The sequence below is a fragment of the Lottia gigantea genome (genome assembly GCF_000327385.1).
Source record: "Lottia gigantea unplaced genomic scaffold LOTGIsca_15, whole genome shotgun sequence".
NCBI classification, from domain to species: domain Eukaryota; kingdom Metazoa; phylum Mollusca; class Gastropoda; family Lottiidae; genus Lottia; species Lottia gigantea.
This window is the reverse complement of record NW_008707797.1, coordinates 3,567,962-3,585,034: the sequence shown is the minus strand read 5'-3', so window position 1 is coordinate 3,585,034 and position 17,073 is coordinate 3,567,962. Positions and strand designations below refer to the sequence as shown.

Sequence of the window (17,073 nt, the reverse complement as noted above, 5' to 3'; positions counted from 1 at the left end):
TTGACTGAATTTGGATTCCAAAGGTCCAAAATGTCCTGCTACCATGTTAGTATTTACAATGTTCATGGTTTATTTAATTCAAAATGCTTTTGTGAATCTATAAATCAATATCCACAATAATATTCTCTTAAATTTACTTTTTTTAAATTGGGTAAAAAGTAAAACAAACCTTTCTTCTTTGAGGATCCACAATTGATTTCTGCTAACGCAACGCTAGCTTTAACCTTCTCAATCCGAGGCTGAACTTTCCTGTTTTCCTTACTGGACCCAAACTTTTCACCGATTGTTACACTACTAGCTGGAGTAGACATTGGAATAAACGGTACAGAAACTTTCACTCGTCTTGGTGTACTTGATACAACACTTGATGCTACACTCATTTGACTGCTGGGCACCATCTCTGTATCTCTCTTATCATTCTTTGTTGAGTCACTTGTTCTTAATACTATAGGTTCACAAACTGAAGACACCTTCTTCTGAAATTAGACATGACTTCTTATATTAAATGATGTACCGGGCTTTGTTGAATTGTTAGAATCTTTCAAGTAAGCTTTCATAACAGAAGTAGTAGCTCATCTTACTTTCAAAAAAACATGAATTTATGTGTTATGGGATTTACCAAGCCTTGTTCAATATCTTTAGTCAAGACTTAATTAAGTTATTTCTAACTATTTTTAACAGTAACAGTATCTCAATTTGCTTCAAGTCTCCAAAGCGGGTAAGAAAAGTATTTACAGTATAATTGCGAGCATAATGCACACCTTCTCACTATCAAGTAATTTTGTTTTTATCCAGGTGAAGCTTCACGGTTGTTTATCTGCTGAAGGATTTTTGATTTTTGAGAACTGAATGGAGATTGGTTGCTTTCCTTATGCATAATTACAGTTGCTAGGTGTAGGGCTATTATAAAGATCAATTCCTTCTTGTAAATAGAAGCCATCTACCAATTGTTTTAAGAAATAACATAACAAGTTATACATACCACACACTGTTGGGTAAATGTCTTTCTCACAGCTACAGGCATATTATAAGCCTGATCTGATATAATAATCAACTGATTGCCTTCTATATTTCTCATCTGAGAGAATATATCTGTTATATTAGCTGTTAGATTAAATACACCAGTCACACAACGATTAGAATCTAAAACAATTAAATTAGTATCTTAGCTAAAAGCTAAAAGTCATGTTGATCAGAGGTTCTAACCAGCTTTACTTGTGGCTTTATAATCAGAAACTAATGTCAAACCCAAGAGCATAATCTTTCAAACCTTAATTTAAAGTAAACCACTTTTAAGTGAAAGTGTCCTCCAAAACTAGGAGCTACATGAGAGTCCTTTCTCCGTTTGAGCACAAATCTACATTGCATCATTTTTTATACATATTTGAAGGTAATGCTATGGAAATTACATAAAATTCATTAATAAATAGCACTAGAAAATACCTGAAAAATGGTATGATTCAACATCTGTACTGAGAATACTGATAGTTTCCCACAGATCTTCTTCTTGTGTTGCCTGAAATGAGGAAATAGCAGAAAAATAACATCAAGTTAAACCACAACACGACACTATTGATATGCAGCATTTACCTGATTAGCAGGAAAAGATGGTGAAGATTTATATAAGGACATACCTGAGATGCAAGCATGGAAGACTCTTGTTCACAGAAGATAGTAATTCTCTGACTACCATAGTTAAAATCTACCCAAAATTCAGTGTACCCAGTGTCAGATGGCTTCTGCAGCTGAAAATGATTTTATGAAAATACCAATTAGAATAACCACCTCAAAACATTATTTTAAGGGCATCACTTTCGGGCAAGCTATGATAGGTTCAGTTTAGCTCAGTTTCAGGGGTATTTTGAAAAGACTTGGCAAATGCCAGCTATATGGAAAGAAACAGGGAATTAAATGGAGTTTTATAATTTACTTTTCTGTTCCTGAAAGGGTGCCCAATGACATATATTTTGTCAGGACAGCAGCAATGACAATTCAAATTTCCAACTATCGAGGTATCATTTATGTACACAGTTCCTCTGTTTATTTCCAAGGAAGGAATGAAAGGTGGAAATAACTTGTTACTTACTGGTCTACTTCCAAGTTGTACACTAATACAAGGTATAGACATCACTCTGAAAATCATAGAAACATATCAACATGCATTTAACAGGAAAATTGTCTGTAATAGAGCTTAATTTAAGGTATATATACCATCGCATTAAGTAATAATTTCCAGAATTAAAATCTCATGTCTGATTTCTGTCTGGATGTTTAACCTGTCTTGACTTTCAGTAGGTGCAATTATTGATAATATAGTTAATATCAGTCAGAATTATCATACATATTAAAATAAAAATATAAAACTGATAGTAAAGTATTAATCAATTTTTCAGAAAAGACTTACCTTTTTCTGTCACCAAGTGAAGAGTTTAGATTATTCAGAAATGTTCTGCAGTCCTAGAAATTAAAAAATGTTCAATAAAAAATAAGAGTAAAATCATGACAAAAGCTTTAAAATCTTCCAACATGCACACATATCACAACCTGAGAAGTGTATGATTTAGAGGTGATCAGAAGCAAGGTACACTGTTACCAATGAATAGAAAGATACTTTAATCTTATCATGTCTAATATAAACTTCTCTGACTACTTGGTTCACAATTCACTCAAATAAAACAATTTTATGGATAGATATTTCAATCTTTATTCATCTATAAATTGTTCTTCTCAATATGCCATTGAAGGATAATCTGTGTATTATTATCTTATTTGTTGTAATTCTTGAAAACATACTGACCGTTTCAAAATTACTGTCTTGTATAATAAGAAAGGTAGCGAGTTGTCGGGGATCATCTATAATCTTCTGACCAATCATTTTCCGTACTTTACGTGGAATCAATCGAAATAAACATTCTAGTGCACCCACTTGAAATTCATAATCTGCAGCGAACAAGACAAGTTTGTATATTTGTGGGTAATTAAAACCCTGGACCTCAATAGAGTGCAAGCGTCTTAAATACACAAGAGACCCTGAGATATATTTAATACGAAAGTCTAAAACTTAATACAAATTTTAAGTATTTTTTGCAGATAATTTTCACACTGGCTAATCATCCTTTAAAATAAAATCAAACAAAGTAAGCTTATCATCTGTAGCTATTTAAAAGCAAATAATCTGGTTATATGCTTCAATGACTAGCATTCAGATACTTAATTCAGGTAGAAAGAAAGGGACAATAACTTACCACCTATGTATAGTATCTGGTTAAATAAATTTTTCCTGTTGAAGAAAAAAAACCTTTATCAAATTATCCTACAACAAGCAGGTTTGAACACTGTTGAAGATATTTTTACACTGAATGTCATGGCTTAATTTCGATACTGCTATAATATTGGTCCATAAAAGTTGAGTGATAGAATTTCAGGTTGAACTGTGCATATCATTGGATTGAGAGAGTACTCAGCTCTTGCAGGATACTTGTTTCAGGGCCTATATTTGTTCCATTCAAATCACTAAATACCTTGTCCTTATCATAACCTCCTATCTGCACTGATACTGGAAAAGGCGGTGTTTAAGGCACCATCTCAATATCTACTAGGATGAAACCTCCAAAACACCAATCTATCGAGCTAGTCGGACTTCCTAAGCCACCACAAGCTCACTTAGAAAGCATGGCTTAAATTTTGAGACAAGCATATGATCATTGGCAGGATCAGCCAGATAGCCTCCCTTTCTTTAAAAGAGAGTCACTGACTCCTTGTCTGCTGCTATCCGTCAAATGTAACAAAATGTGAAGAAGAACTTACAGAGTATCTATGAATGATTGTTTTAATAATAATTTTTCTTTCACTAGAAATGTGCTGTATTCTAGTAAAACATTCACTGATTTTAATATCTGAAAACACAAGAAATGACTTCTAATTTCAGGATTTCAATGGTGTTTCAGTCTTTAAGAGCTAAAGTCTTTGTATATAGTTTCTGACACCTAGACTTCTACTGTCGTCATCCAGGATAAAGTATTTGGGACTTTTGATGAATGAAACTTTCAAGTTCTTTCAAGGAAGATTAGGTAAAAAAAATCTCAATCCTACAATCAAATCCTTGCATTAAGTGTCCAATGATGTCAAGGTATTAGAGTGAGTTTGTAACAGCTTAACATTGTGATTCCAACGTGCCATGTAACTTCAACCTTACAATTTAAGAAAGGCCTGCTTTACCTCCATTTTTTGTTGAAAATTAAAAACTTTATGAGTTAACATATCTAATAACTCAACACAGATATTGGGTACGATCAATTCACATGCTGAAATATAGCAATGGCGTTAAGTCAGTTTCCACATCAATAGGTTTTATTTCTCTAATCAGTTTTGAAGAGCAATATACATATAGTTGAAACACACTCTATAAGCTGGTAAAGCTAATAGCTAGATGACTATGTCCTTTTTCAAGTTCCCTCTGTACATCTCTGAATAAGATTAAGTTTAATTCCATTCATTGCTACATTAATGTCCATAAGAAATATAGCTAAAAATACAAGTTTTATTTTCATATTCAGTAGAAACTTCAAGTTATAAATTTGTTTTACCTTTGACACCGCATTCTGCTAAAACCTGCAATTAAACACAGTTAATTAATAATTATCACAGAGTTACTTCCCTTCAATAATAATTTTATAATCAGGATTCTATCACCATAATTATGCTATAATTGTCAAGTATTGAAGCAGGTTTTCAATTTATAGGACAATTAGTATTGCCATCCTCAATATGTCTCAGGCACCAACAGATATGTGCACACCATTCGAATTAACCACCAGAACATGAAACACAATTTAATTTCAATAATTCCATCTCTACAAAAACTTACATTGACGGTCTCTAATACAATATCAAACAGACTTTCATTGCTTTCATCTACAGCATCAGACTGATCACAGAATGCTTGTAAACTTTCTAGCAGCTAAAAAAAAAAAAAGTTTAAGTTCACAATTTCACAAATTGTAGATAAGTTTAAGAGATAATATTAAATTTCAAGACCCTCCACAAATACAATGTCCATATCAAAATACTATTTGCATTAGTAACATCACACTGGTCTAGAAATGAAGAATTGTCAAACTAAACATGAAATGGTGTAAATAAGAGATAGTTTCTCCAATACACATTAAAAAAAGACTGAAAAACCCTGTAATTACTATGGAATTCCATTGGAAATACAAAATGTGGTCTATAAGCTATGAAAATAATGTATCGAGCTTTCTATCTGTATCAGTGCCTCACTAATAAGCAAATATGACAGTTGATTAAAAAATCCTACCAATTTTTCCAGTCCATATTTGAGAAGTTGGAGCACATTTTCTTCATCTCTATTAGATTGAAGAGCTTGCTGACATTCTGAGAGAACTGACTGTAACTTTTCTACACAATCAACTGATGATAGATCCACAGGCGATACCTAAAATGTAAATCATTCTTACTCTAATTTTAAACAAAACAATTAACCATAAACTACTACACCCCGCAGCCTATCGGAAGCACTGGTCATGGCATAAGTATTTTTTTTTGCATGAGGAGGAATCGAGATACTAAGATTTGAACACAATTATATATACACCATGTTAAAGATAAAAATCTTTTCTGACACAATTAAACAGAAAATTCCTCTTTTTTTTTCTTAGTTATGGGATCATTTTGTTTTTCCATTCACATCTTTGTTTCATGGACAAAAATTATGAGATTCCCTTCCCAAAAGATAACTTTTTCTTCTTCCGATGAATAATATATTGTTATTGCATTTCAAAATATACTCCAATATAGAGAAGCTCACCTCTATCAATTGTAGTCTAATAGGTTGTAGTTCTTGACTTAAATTATCCATTTCAGATTCGGAATTATTTCAACTTTTTGATGTAGTATGGCGCTACATACCTGCAAAACATGTGTTTATTTATAAAAAGATGTAACAATAAGAGACAAAAGAAGAAAATAGTATGACATCATGTGCACTTATCTACGATGCAATCGGAAAATTTAAGCTTAAATATATCAAAAAAAAAAACAAATTCAGACTTCAGGGTACATAAAATATGTTTTTTGGTGATTAAATTGCTACTTAGTTGAGGCTGATCATTTTAATAGTGATAATTCTTTTGATAGATATAGTCAAAAATGCCATGCAATGAACAGTCATTGTGCACAGGCATTATGCCTGCATTTAATCCCTTATTGTTGGACACATTTAAAGTTCATAGTATAAACAAATGATAGATAATAGTCCTTGATAAGACTTTAAATTGGATAAGGTGTTAAAAATAAATCATTCTGAACCAGAAACCCACTGAATAACTGGGGCTTTAGTACTTAATCCAAGTTGACAGTCACATGTATGTTCTAGTCACTGTAATACTACTACCAACATATTGTGTTGACTTTTGGACTAATAAAAATTTAGGAAGAAATTGTCACCTGCTAAATTGTAATTCAATCTGCAAGTCTTGGTCCGTTAGATGCCCGTCTAGGTGGAAAATCAATATAAGGAATTTAGATGATATCTCAAGAAGACAGCTGTCCCTGACAATAACTAGCCAAATACTTCAATGCTTCTATATTACATTTGATCAATTGGAATAATTACAAGACACATAATAGAACTTGGCAGACAATTTGCTCAACACAAAAAGTCATGTTTTTTTTAACAGAAAAAGATTAGGGACTTAATGGTTCCTCAGGTCATGGGTCAATGAACCTCTTGTGTAATAGTTTTCTTCAACCTCAACATTTATTATCTTCTTTTGAAAGGTGTGATTAAAACTTGTTCACATTTCATTTAATTCTGAGGCATTTATTTTGATAATAATGGTCAGATAAACACTGACACCCTACCTTCAATGGAGTTCGAAATTGAGACAAATTGGTGCCTGTCACCTTTCCTATAATAAGAGGGAAAGGGGCAGCCACAGAATTGTTAGACGTCTAAGAAGGTGAAGTGAATTTGTCCCAAAATACCCCCTACATCAAACAAGTTCGTGCCCCTACAATTTGCGACATTTTCTTCTAACATGGACAACATTGGCGACGGATATTTGATGGTGGTAACGCCCCAATTAAATACGATTCATTCTGAACCAGACCCCGTCTTTTTGTCATGCCGATGCGATGTTATTGTTGTTCCGATGTTCTGACAGCATCCCCAAATCAGTTGGTATGAACCTGATTCTAAAGTAGATCTAGCTAGTTAGATCTAATTACTAACAGGCTAACGAGCTAGATCTAACTGACTAATGTAGGATCTAGATCTGTAAGCAATGTTTGTGTATTGAATCATTTTAATGATATATCATGTTATTAGATGATCATTCTTAGCTTAAAAGTTTGATTTGCTTGAAAATGGCGACTGCGAAAACGAAACTTTTAACAACAAAACACATCAAAATAGACTTGTTTCTCTTCCCGCCTTTTACTATTGAAAGAAGAAAGAAATCTAAACCATCTTCTTCAAATTTACTCACAGTAGTTTGTCAAAAATTACAAGTAGACCCTTTCAACAAAAAAAATGATTGATATGATGCCATTGAAATTTCGATTAGAGTCTTCTCATCTTGTAAGCAGACGACAGTCATGGTCAGAGTTATAACCTTTGACCCGGACCAGTACTACGTCACAGCGCGCCAATAAGCACATGGCTCATGTAAACAAACTAAAAGTAGACGAAAATTCTCCAAAATATAGAAATATCAAACTCAATATGAAATTTTTTACTTTATTAATTAAATACCAATCAATTTCAAATTAATCAAACTTCACGAGAAGAGAACTGTTCTCTCTTACATAACTTTTCCCCTCTATTTAGTAACATAACGGTAGATTTCGCATCGGAACACCTCCATTGCAGCGTTCGTCGAAACCACAGCAACGAATGTCAAATCTCGGTCAAATGCGGAATTTTCAAATTTCCATTGTTCTATATTATGAGATAAAAATCATAAACTTTTGCTAAAATTTGAAAATGCTACAAATTTTTAACATTTTTGTGTAAAAAACATGCCCAAAACATGCATTTTATGCCTAAATATGCCGTTTTAAGCAGTTGAAGCGAGAGAAAATGGACGCCGTGGTCTATTGTTTGAAGTGTATTGAGCGCCACCACGCGCAAACAATACAGTAAAAGGTGCATAACTCTACAGGTATGGCGCGACTTACAAACTTTTCAAACTTTTCCCAAACTTTCTCAAAGTTGCGTACATATGCCATGATGTAAATTTGGAATTAATTTTCAAAGTAATTATATGGCGTGTCAAAAAATAACAAAAAGAAGAATAGGACATTTTTTTATATTCTATTTGAGCGATAATATTGGAGTTACAGGCAATTTATGTTTCCACCTTGCTTTTTCCCAGCTGTATCGACTGATCTGCGCTTTATTCTTTCTTTAGCTCATTGATTGATTAATATTTATAGTTTTATGTGTCTTATATCGTTCCTTGAATAATCTAGTGTGGAAGAAACTAGAGAACTGCCCCTATAACATTACTGCATGCAGGTGTTAGGCAAAGAAACGGTACCACCCCTTCAGTTTTCTCAGCCAAAAAAAGTGCGACGAGGGTCTGTAAAACCTCTTTGTTGACGAGGAAAACTAAAGTAAAACATCGCGTGTAATCCCATGATTATCTTGGATAATTATTACAGAATAAAAGGCAAAATCAAAACGTAAAAAACATGTATGGGAGGTATTGTGTGGGGAGGACGCCGCGCAAACGTCTGAAACGAAAGCTAGGCAGGTGAGATAGAGTACAAAGCCTGGAATGAAAGATTTGCAGCGTAGCACGCAGAATAGACGTTATTGCAACGACCAGATGATTTATTGGGGTACTTGAACAGCAGATGAGTTGTTTCCTACACAAAAGACAGAATAATATATGGTAGAATAGAGTGAACAGTTAGAGACATGGGGAGGTCGAAACAAACGTCAACAAACTATAACCCCTATCAACATCCCTCTCTCTCCCACCAGCTAGCTCCCTCACTTAAACTGTTAACCGCTTACCCTGGCATTCGTCCTTGCCATATCAAATGAAATAAATGTCAAATATCTGCCGGCACCTGGACCCCCTCTTAACACGGTCTCATTACGATCCCGCATACCCCCTAATTTGGCGGACTTAATATGTACCGTTACATTAAGCCACCAACCGAAGCTTTTCTCCTAACCTTTGGTCATATGGCACCGTTCCTCTATAGACTCCATTTTCTACCAAGAAATTAAGTACATGCTTCAGACGATAAACGTGTGTTTCTAGTTGTTACATTATAAAATTTATTTATGCCCAATCACGTAAAGGGCGTGATTTGGACAGGAAATGCGCCATGCGGCCATGTTTTATAATAGGGGTGTAACAGTGGAAACAGGGTGGATAATAATATAAAACAGAAGGCCTCTACACCCAGTCTGTTGATACAATTGAGGCAAATAAAATTTGATATGTCACTTGTATTGAATCATGAAGATTCGACTGTTAGTTTAGAAAAAGATAGGGGTTATTCAAGAGCTTGATAAGAGGGTGCCATCTTGAAGTAGGGACTCGACATTTAAAAAATTCCCCCTGCTCAAGTTGATTTACCTTCCCCATTTCACGTGCGTGTAGACCAATTACACAACACACGGCATATTAAGCACGTGCAACTTTCTTCAATTAAAAATAACCCAAGAAAACTCAAGAAAAAACTGTCCCTGTTCGAACTTGTCTTTATCTTTGTAGCAGATTTTAAAACAAGATTTTTGTAACACCTGAATAAACCGAGGGTCTCTAAGTTTTCCCGCAATTTCTTGACTTGACGTCAAACGTTACGTAATGATGGGAGATCGTGGAATCAAGGCGCGTGTTCAATCAGATAGAAGCAGATGTAATTTAAAAGGTTCCAGAAAGTCTTTTAAAGTTAATAACACACTGCTTGAAAGGAGTTTCAATATTGCTTTTTACTTGTTTGGTGGGAAAATGAAATAGTTTCTGAATGGTATTGTGGCAACTGTTTACTCGGTATTGTCATAGTTTAATCGTTAACCGTTTAAAATATCACATTTTTTATCAAAATAGTCAATAAACTAATGTGAAGTACCAATTTAGGGGGAGGGAATAAACACTAGAAGTTAAACTGTGAAAAAAGAGACGATGACAAAATCATACTGAACTAAATACTAGGTGTCAACGCTTTTTCTGAAAAGGCTAAAACTTGAAAGAAAAAAGATTCTGGGCTGATAAAAAGCACAAAAATATCAAACATTAGATTAAAAGAATACACATGCGGTTATGACAGACGATGGAATGGAAGGCGGGAAACCATACGATGTCAGCAAAACTTAAAATGAAATTAAAATAACGTTCTGCTCACCTGAAATTGAAGTTTAATTGAGCTGGAGACGAAATGAGGGCATGGGAATTTTACCTTATTTCAAATCTTAGGTCTATCAAATTTTACTTTACCACCCAAAACAAAGCTTAAACACACAAACCTCTCAAGTCATACGTCAGAATGATAAAATATTGCCACTCGACGACTCAAGTTGTGGTTTAGTCGTTTATTTTTTAAAAGAGTAACATAGTGCCAGAAAACCACCTTAGTATAAGAAAGAATACCAACTTCTGAAAATTACCTTAAATGACACGTGTCGTTGCCATTGACAACAAATGAGAAACGTGTAACAGCTGACGTCAGTATGGAGGGTAAATTAGGCAAGGATTAGAATGCCGAAATGAGTTTTATTTTCTCATCAAAAGTCTATTTCACATAATTACTTCAATTTTAAGCATTTTAAATGATTCCTTGCACATTTAAAGATTTTTTGATAGGATTTTGGTAATAAAACAGGTGAAAATTATCAAAGAATCGAGAAAAGAACGTCTTTAATGAGGCTTGAAATGCAAACGACGTACATCATCACCGCCAACGCTCGTGGCCTCTCGAATGATTCCTCGTAACTTTTCAAATGGCTCTTCTTAATTGGAATTTTATTTAAGTTATTTAACAACGCATAAAAACAAACCCGTATAATTACTTGTTGTTTTCTGTGATATATTTGGACTCATTTCACCTAGTATGTCACTAGTATTGGTTACATATTTGCAAAAATTGTGAACGTAACCATGTAGCTACCAGCGTTTTCCTTTGGAGTTCCTAGTATCGACACTTCCTTTCCATGTTCCTCATTTCGTGGTAAATAATCTTGCAGCTTTGTGAGGTCGACTTATATGTTATTTCGTCAAGTTGGCCGTTAGCATACTGGATCAAATAACCACTGAAGTTACCTAAAAGGTAACCCTTATCGGATTTCTTGAAATTGGCTCCCACCTCCTCCATCTTCTTCTGAACATAAATTTACGATTGTCTGATAGTTGAACCATGGCAATTTCTATCGCTAAAATTGATGAAGCAACTCATGTTTTGTATACATATAGTTGATATGGTTTTCTTATGGAATCAACCCTATACAAAATTCTTTGTCGGTGTGTAGGTTAATATTATTACCAGTTTACAAATCTTGGGATACATTGCTTGCTGGAGGACAGGATTACAAATCTTGAGATACATTGCTTGCTGGAGGACAGGATTACAAATCTTGAGATACATTGCTTGCTGGAGGACAGGATTACAAATCTTGAGATGAGATACATAGCTTGCTGCAGGACAGGATTACAAATCTTGAGATACATTGCTTACTGGAGGACAGGATTACAAATCTTGAGATATATTGCTTACTGGAGGACAGGATTACAAATCTTGAGATACATTGCTTACTGGAGGACAGGATTACAAACTTGAGATACATAACTTGCTGGAGGACAGGATTACAAATCTTGAGATACATTGCTTGCTGGAGGACAGGATTACAAATCTTGAGATGAGATACATAGCTTGCTGCAGGACAGGATTACAAATCTTGAGATACATTGCTTACTGGAGGACAGGATTACAAATCTTGAGATACATTGCTTGCTGGAGGACAGGATTACAAATCTTGAGATGAGATACATAGCTTGCTGCAGGACAGGATTACAAATCTTGAGATACATTGCTTACTGGAGGACAGGATTACAAATCTTGAGATACATTGCTTACTGGAGGACAGGATTACAAATCTTGAGATACATTGCTTACTGGAGGACAGGATTACAAATCTCGCGATGAGATACATAGCTTGCTGCAGGAAAGGATTACAAATCTTGAGATACATTGCTTGTTGGAGGACAGGGCGCTTACTCTTATTCCGTACACACGAATTTACTACTTTTGTATGGTTCATTAGAAAGATTAAATGTTGATAGGGTATTCTTATTTTGCAATAGCCGCCTTTCTTGTTCCACAAATTTGATTGAATTCAACCAATCAGAGCCCTCGTCAGAAAAACTCATTATGGCTAAGTGTTTACAGACTTTCTATCGAGAGTTCTGATTGGCTGTATTGGCTGGCATACAGTTCAATCAAATCACCACATTTAAACACTTCAATGATACAACGAAAACGTGAAGATGCCTTCTCTTCTGTTGTGAAAGCTTTTCGAATACCTTCTTTGGGGATACCTTGATGCCCCTGGGACTACTATTTCTCTGTCATCTGAATCGAAATGAACACTTCTATAGTCAATTGTATCAACCCTTTCCGGTTTCTTGAAATTAAGAAATTAAGCTTCCGGAAAAAGCTATATGTAATCTCCCAGATGCAGCATGCATTCTCTATGGCATGGGCGGCACTTGGTCTCTGATAGTAACTCGAGATGAGGATTGGTCTCTAATGGTAACTTGAGATGAGGATTGGTCTCCGAGAGTAACTTAAGATGAGGATTGGTCTCTGAGAGTAACTTGAGATAAGGATTGGTCTCTGAGAGTAACTTGAGATAAGGATTGGTCTCTGAGAGTTGCTTGAGATGAGGATTGGTCTCTGAGAGTAACTTGAGAAAAGGATTGGTCTCTGAGAGTAACTTGAGATGAGGATTGGTCTCTGAGAGTTGCTTGAGATGAAGATTGGTCTCTGAGAGTTGCTCGAGATGAGGACTGGTCTCTGAGAGTTGCTTGAGATGAGGATTGGTCTCTGAGAGTTGCTTGAGATAAGGATTGGTCTCTGAGAGTAACTTGAGATGAGGATTGGTCTCTGAGAGTTGCTTGAGATAAGGATTGGTCTCTGAGAGTTGCTTGAGATGAGAGTTGATATCTCAGAGTTGCTTGAGATAAGGATTGGTTTTTGAGAGTAACTTGAGATGAGGATTGGTCTCTGAGAGTTGCTTGAGATGAAGATTGGTCTTTGAGAGTAACTTGAGATGAAGATTGGTCTTTGATAGTAACTTGAGATGAGGATTGGTCTCTGAGAGTAACTTGAGATGAGGATTGGTCTCTGAGAGTTGCTTGAGATGAAGATTGGTCTTTGAGAGTAACTTGAGATGAAGATTGGTCTTTGAGAGTAACTTGAGATAAGGATTGGTCTCTGAGAGTTGCTTGAGATGCCGATTGATCTCTGAGAGTTGCTTGAGATGAGAATTGATATCTGAGAGTTGCTTGAGATAAGGATTGGTTTTTGAGAATAACTTGAGATAAGGATTGCTCTCAGGAAGGAACTAAGCATGATGACTGGTCTCTTGACAAAACATGCATGAGGATTTGTCTCTGGATGGAACTTAGCATGAGGATTTGTTTCTGAGAGTACATAGGGAAAAGGTTTGGTCATTATATAGGGGTTTGATGTTGTGGATAAGAATAGTTATTTGAGATTAACACTATAATTGTCTTTGTGCTCAAAGGGTTATATAAGCTAAAAGGTAGATGACAATAATTCATACCTGGAGACCTAGTAACCATTGGCGGAGCCCCAAAGGCATGTTTTTTCGGGCCAAAGTATTATAACTTGGTTAGAAATTCGGGCAACCTCAGATATTTCGTCCCCTCTCGGACGTAAATCTGGCTCCGCCACTGCTAGTAACGAAGATAATCGGGGATAAGTTTTAACGTCTAATCATTAAACGAAGAACCTCGAGACTTTGGTGCCCAGATTACGCTTACTTGCCCATATTTCCAATGGATTAAACACAAAAAAGTGCATATTTACTCTTGGAATTGTTTGTTGTACTCTCATCAATGTTATATACGTCGTTGCTTCTTGATTAACCTATTTACTAATAAAGGTTGAATATTGGTTTGATTGCTCTATCTAGTAATTCTGCCAACTGTTACAGCAATTGAAATAACATCACGCCTTAACAATTACATCTAAATTGATTAAAAGTGGACTCTTGTGTTTCTGTACATAAATCTATTTAAAACTCTCTCAATTGAAATCCGATGATTTAATTTCACGCTCAGATTAACTGTTACATCTTGGCCGTTACGGTCATTTATTCTAAATGGGTTTTAAATTGTAGGGTCGAGTGGGAAACTTTGTAGAATACTTCTTGGCGTAAAGGTGACGGTACTCTATAATTAGGGCTCGGGCGACCCTTTATATAAAAAGAAAGATAACTTGCCTTAACTATGGACAGCGAGTTACCTGATCAAAGGGTTACATTTGAAATGAAAATAATTGCTAGGTCTGTGCTTTTCAACAAACCAATTTTCTTGTTGGTTGTACTTATGACTCAGATCAATTCTTCTTAGGCTTTTCTTTCGGATTCTATTAGATTTCAAATCCCTCTCATTCCACATACGTTAGGTATTGGGGGGTGCGAGTAGACACCGAGCCGACTCTCGAAGGCATTATCCTTTTTCTGACTTTGAGGAGGATTCGAATCTACGGTACGTCATCGCCTAGCCCACAATACAAGTCACTAACGATTGAGCTATTCCCTGGTTCTTACCAGGGTCGTATCTAGAAAAAGTCTGATTGAGGAGTGGGGGAGGGGGGAGGTGGTGGCATTAAGTGTGCTCTGTTTGCACTTAAAATTGACCGTTGAGCTTAACACTATTCGACCCCTTCAGTTACTAGTGCATCTTCAACTACCTGCAATAGCCAACATTTTTTGTATCACGGAATGTTGATTGCACGCCAGCGAATAAAGCCAATCAGAGCCGCCCCGTAAGAAAGACTACACATTAGGCCTATTATTGTTTCAAAGGCTTTCTGTTGAGGCTTCTGATTAGTTGTATTCGCTAGCGTAAAATCCAATGAGAATGCTGCATTTACAAACTTCTGTAACTTCCAGTAGATTTTAAATCTATGACTGGTATGACTTTAAGGGTCTTAGCTTTATCATTTCACCTCCCTGTTCAGGTATGTAAGTATCGGGTACAACTACGTTCTTGCATCATACCAATCATGTTCTTCGTCCGGTCGCTCATCGAGTGTTTCAGGTCCCGTGCAGTGGTGTATTTATGGGGTGGGCCATTAGGTCAAAATCAAAATTTCCAAAAACATAAATTAAAAATTCAAAAATATAAATAAAAATTCCAAAAACGTAAATCAAAATTTAAAAAACAAAACTCTATCTGTCTAACTGTTTTAATTCCAAAAACATGAATCAAAATTACAAAAACATGAATCAAAATTCCAAAAACATGAATCAAAATTCCAAAAACATAATCCAAATGGATGTAATGAAAGTTTAAGCCAATTCCATGACATAATGCTTAACGGGCATCGTGATTATGTTCGGTTTCTGGAACAGGTTTATGATTCATTTCTTCTCTCCATCTTCTAAATTCTTCAATTTTATGTGTGTGTTCATCGACTCTATTACCAATTTTTTTGATTTCTTGCTTTTGATTTTCAATCGCAGCTTTCAGACTTTCAAGTTGTTTAATTTGATCATCAGTTTTCATGTCTAGTTTGCAAAAGACCTTGTCAATTTTACTGTTCTGGTCGTCAGACTTTTTAATTTGATACTGTAACTTATCGTCTAATTTCTGATAATGAATGTCCATTTTCTTCCCTTGATCATCGATCTTGTCATTCAGTTTATCAAACTTTGATTCAAAGGTTTCAAGTTTTCTGTATAACTTGTCCATCTCAAATTGCGGTGGTGTCTGGTTTTCGCCTCTTTCCATGTTGCATAGACCAAGTACTTAACAAACAAACATCACCTGCAAATATATAGGTCCAATTACACTAAATTATGTGTTTATCAAAGTTATGTCCTGAAAGTAAAGAACATTCTAGTTCTCTAATCCGAGAGAAAATTTTAAAATCTTTTCAATCTAATTTATATCATCTAAATTTTACAATAACAAAATATGATCACTGTTAAATAATGAATAGTACAGCAATATAGAAATTTTATAACAGAGCTTGAAACATGTCGTTACCGAGTTGTACGCTAGCTAACAACATGTTTCAGGTTTTGTTTTAATATTTTTCGGATCTCTAGATTAGCGAGTAAGCGTCTTTCTAATGTTTCCACTTACCGTAGGTTCAGCACCCTTCAGTAGTTTACTTCACTGTATTTCGAATTAGTTTCACAATAACCGTTATTGTACATATATAGCATTATATATACTAGGTATATTTCGTCACATGAAACATACTTTATTAGGTGTGTAGAAAAAACGTCCCCACCTTCGAAGTGTATAGTATCTCAGTGGTTGGTAAACTGATCTCTTTCAAAATTCTCAGCAAGATGTCTTTGTCCAACCCTGAAAATATGAAAGTCATCGAATAGATATTGTACTAGAACTGCCCCGAATGAAATAGCATGTCAATATTACAATATCAAGGCAAATTACCTATTTCAACCTGTGTTCAATGTGACTTCCTTCTTCTTCGACCAGCAAACGCAACCGTTTTTTCTATCCCCAGATACTGTTACAGATCTCATCTAAAGGTATCTGCTCGAAAGAAGCGACTATCCTGCCTTTTAGTTCCTAGTATGTTTGTCCCGCTGACCCCGGTACACCTTTTCCTTAAGAGAATCCCAAATAGCATAATTCCTTGGATTACAGTTTGGCGATTCGGGCGGCCGTTCATTCTTGTGAATAAATTCTGGTCTAGCCCCCTCCAGATATGCTTGGGAAATCTTGCTAGTATCAGGGGCGCAGATCGCTTTTTCAATATGGGGGGGGGGGGGGGCAATGGCGTACGCAGGATTTACTCCAAGGGGGTCGG

At 35.4% G+C, this 17,073-nt stretch overlaps 1 protein-coding gene across 1 annotated transcript; it reads right to left on the bottom strand.

Annotated features, from left to right (window-relative positions):
- Nucleotides 1–12,840: 12,840 nt before the first annotated feature.
- On the bottom strand, nucleotides 12,841–13,404 carry LOTGIDRAFT_87301 (hypothetical protein; the record flags this gene model as incomplete). Its single annotated transcript, XM_009050576.1, has 1 exon — nucleotides 12,841–13,404. A coding segment is annotated over one exon (564 nt), but the record flags the coding sequence as incomplete, so codon positions are not given.
- Nucleotides 13,405–17,073: the final 3,669 nt, after the last annotated feature.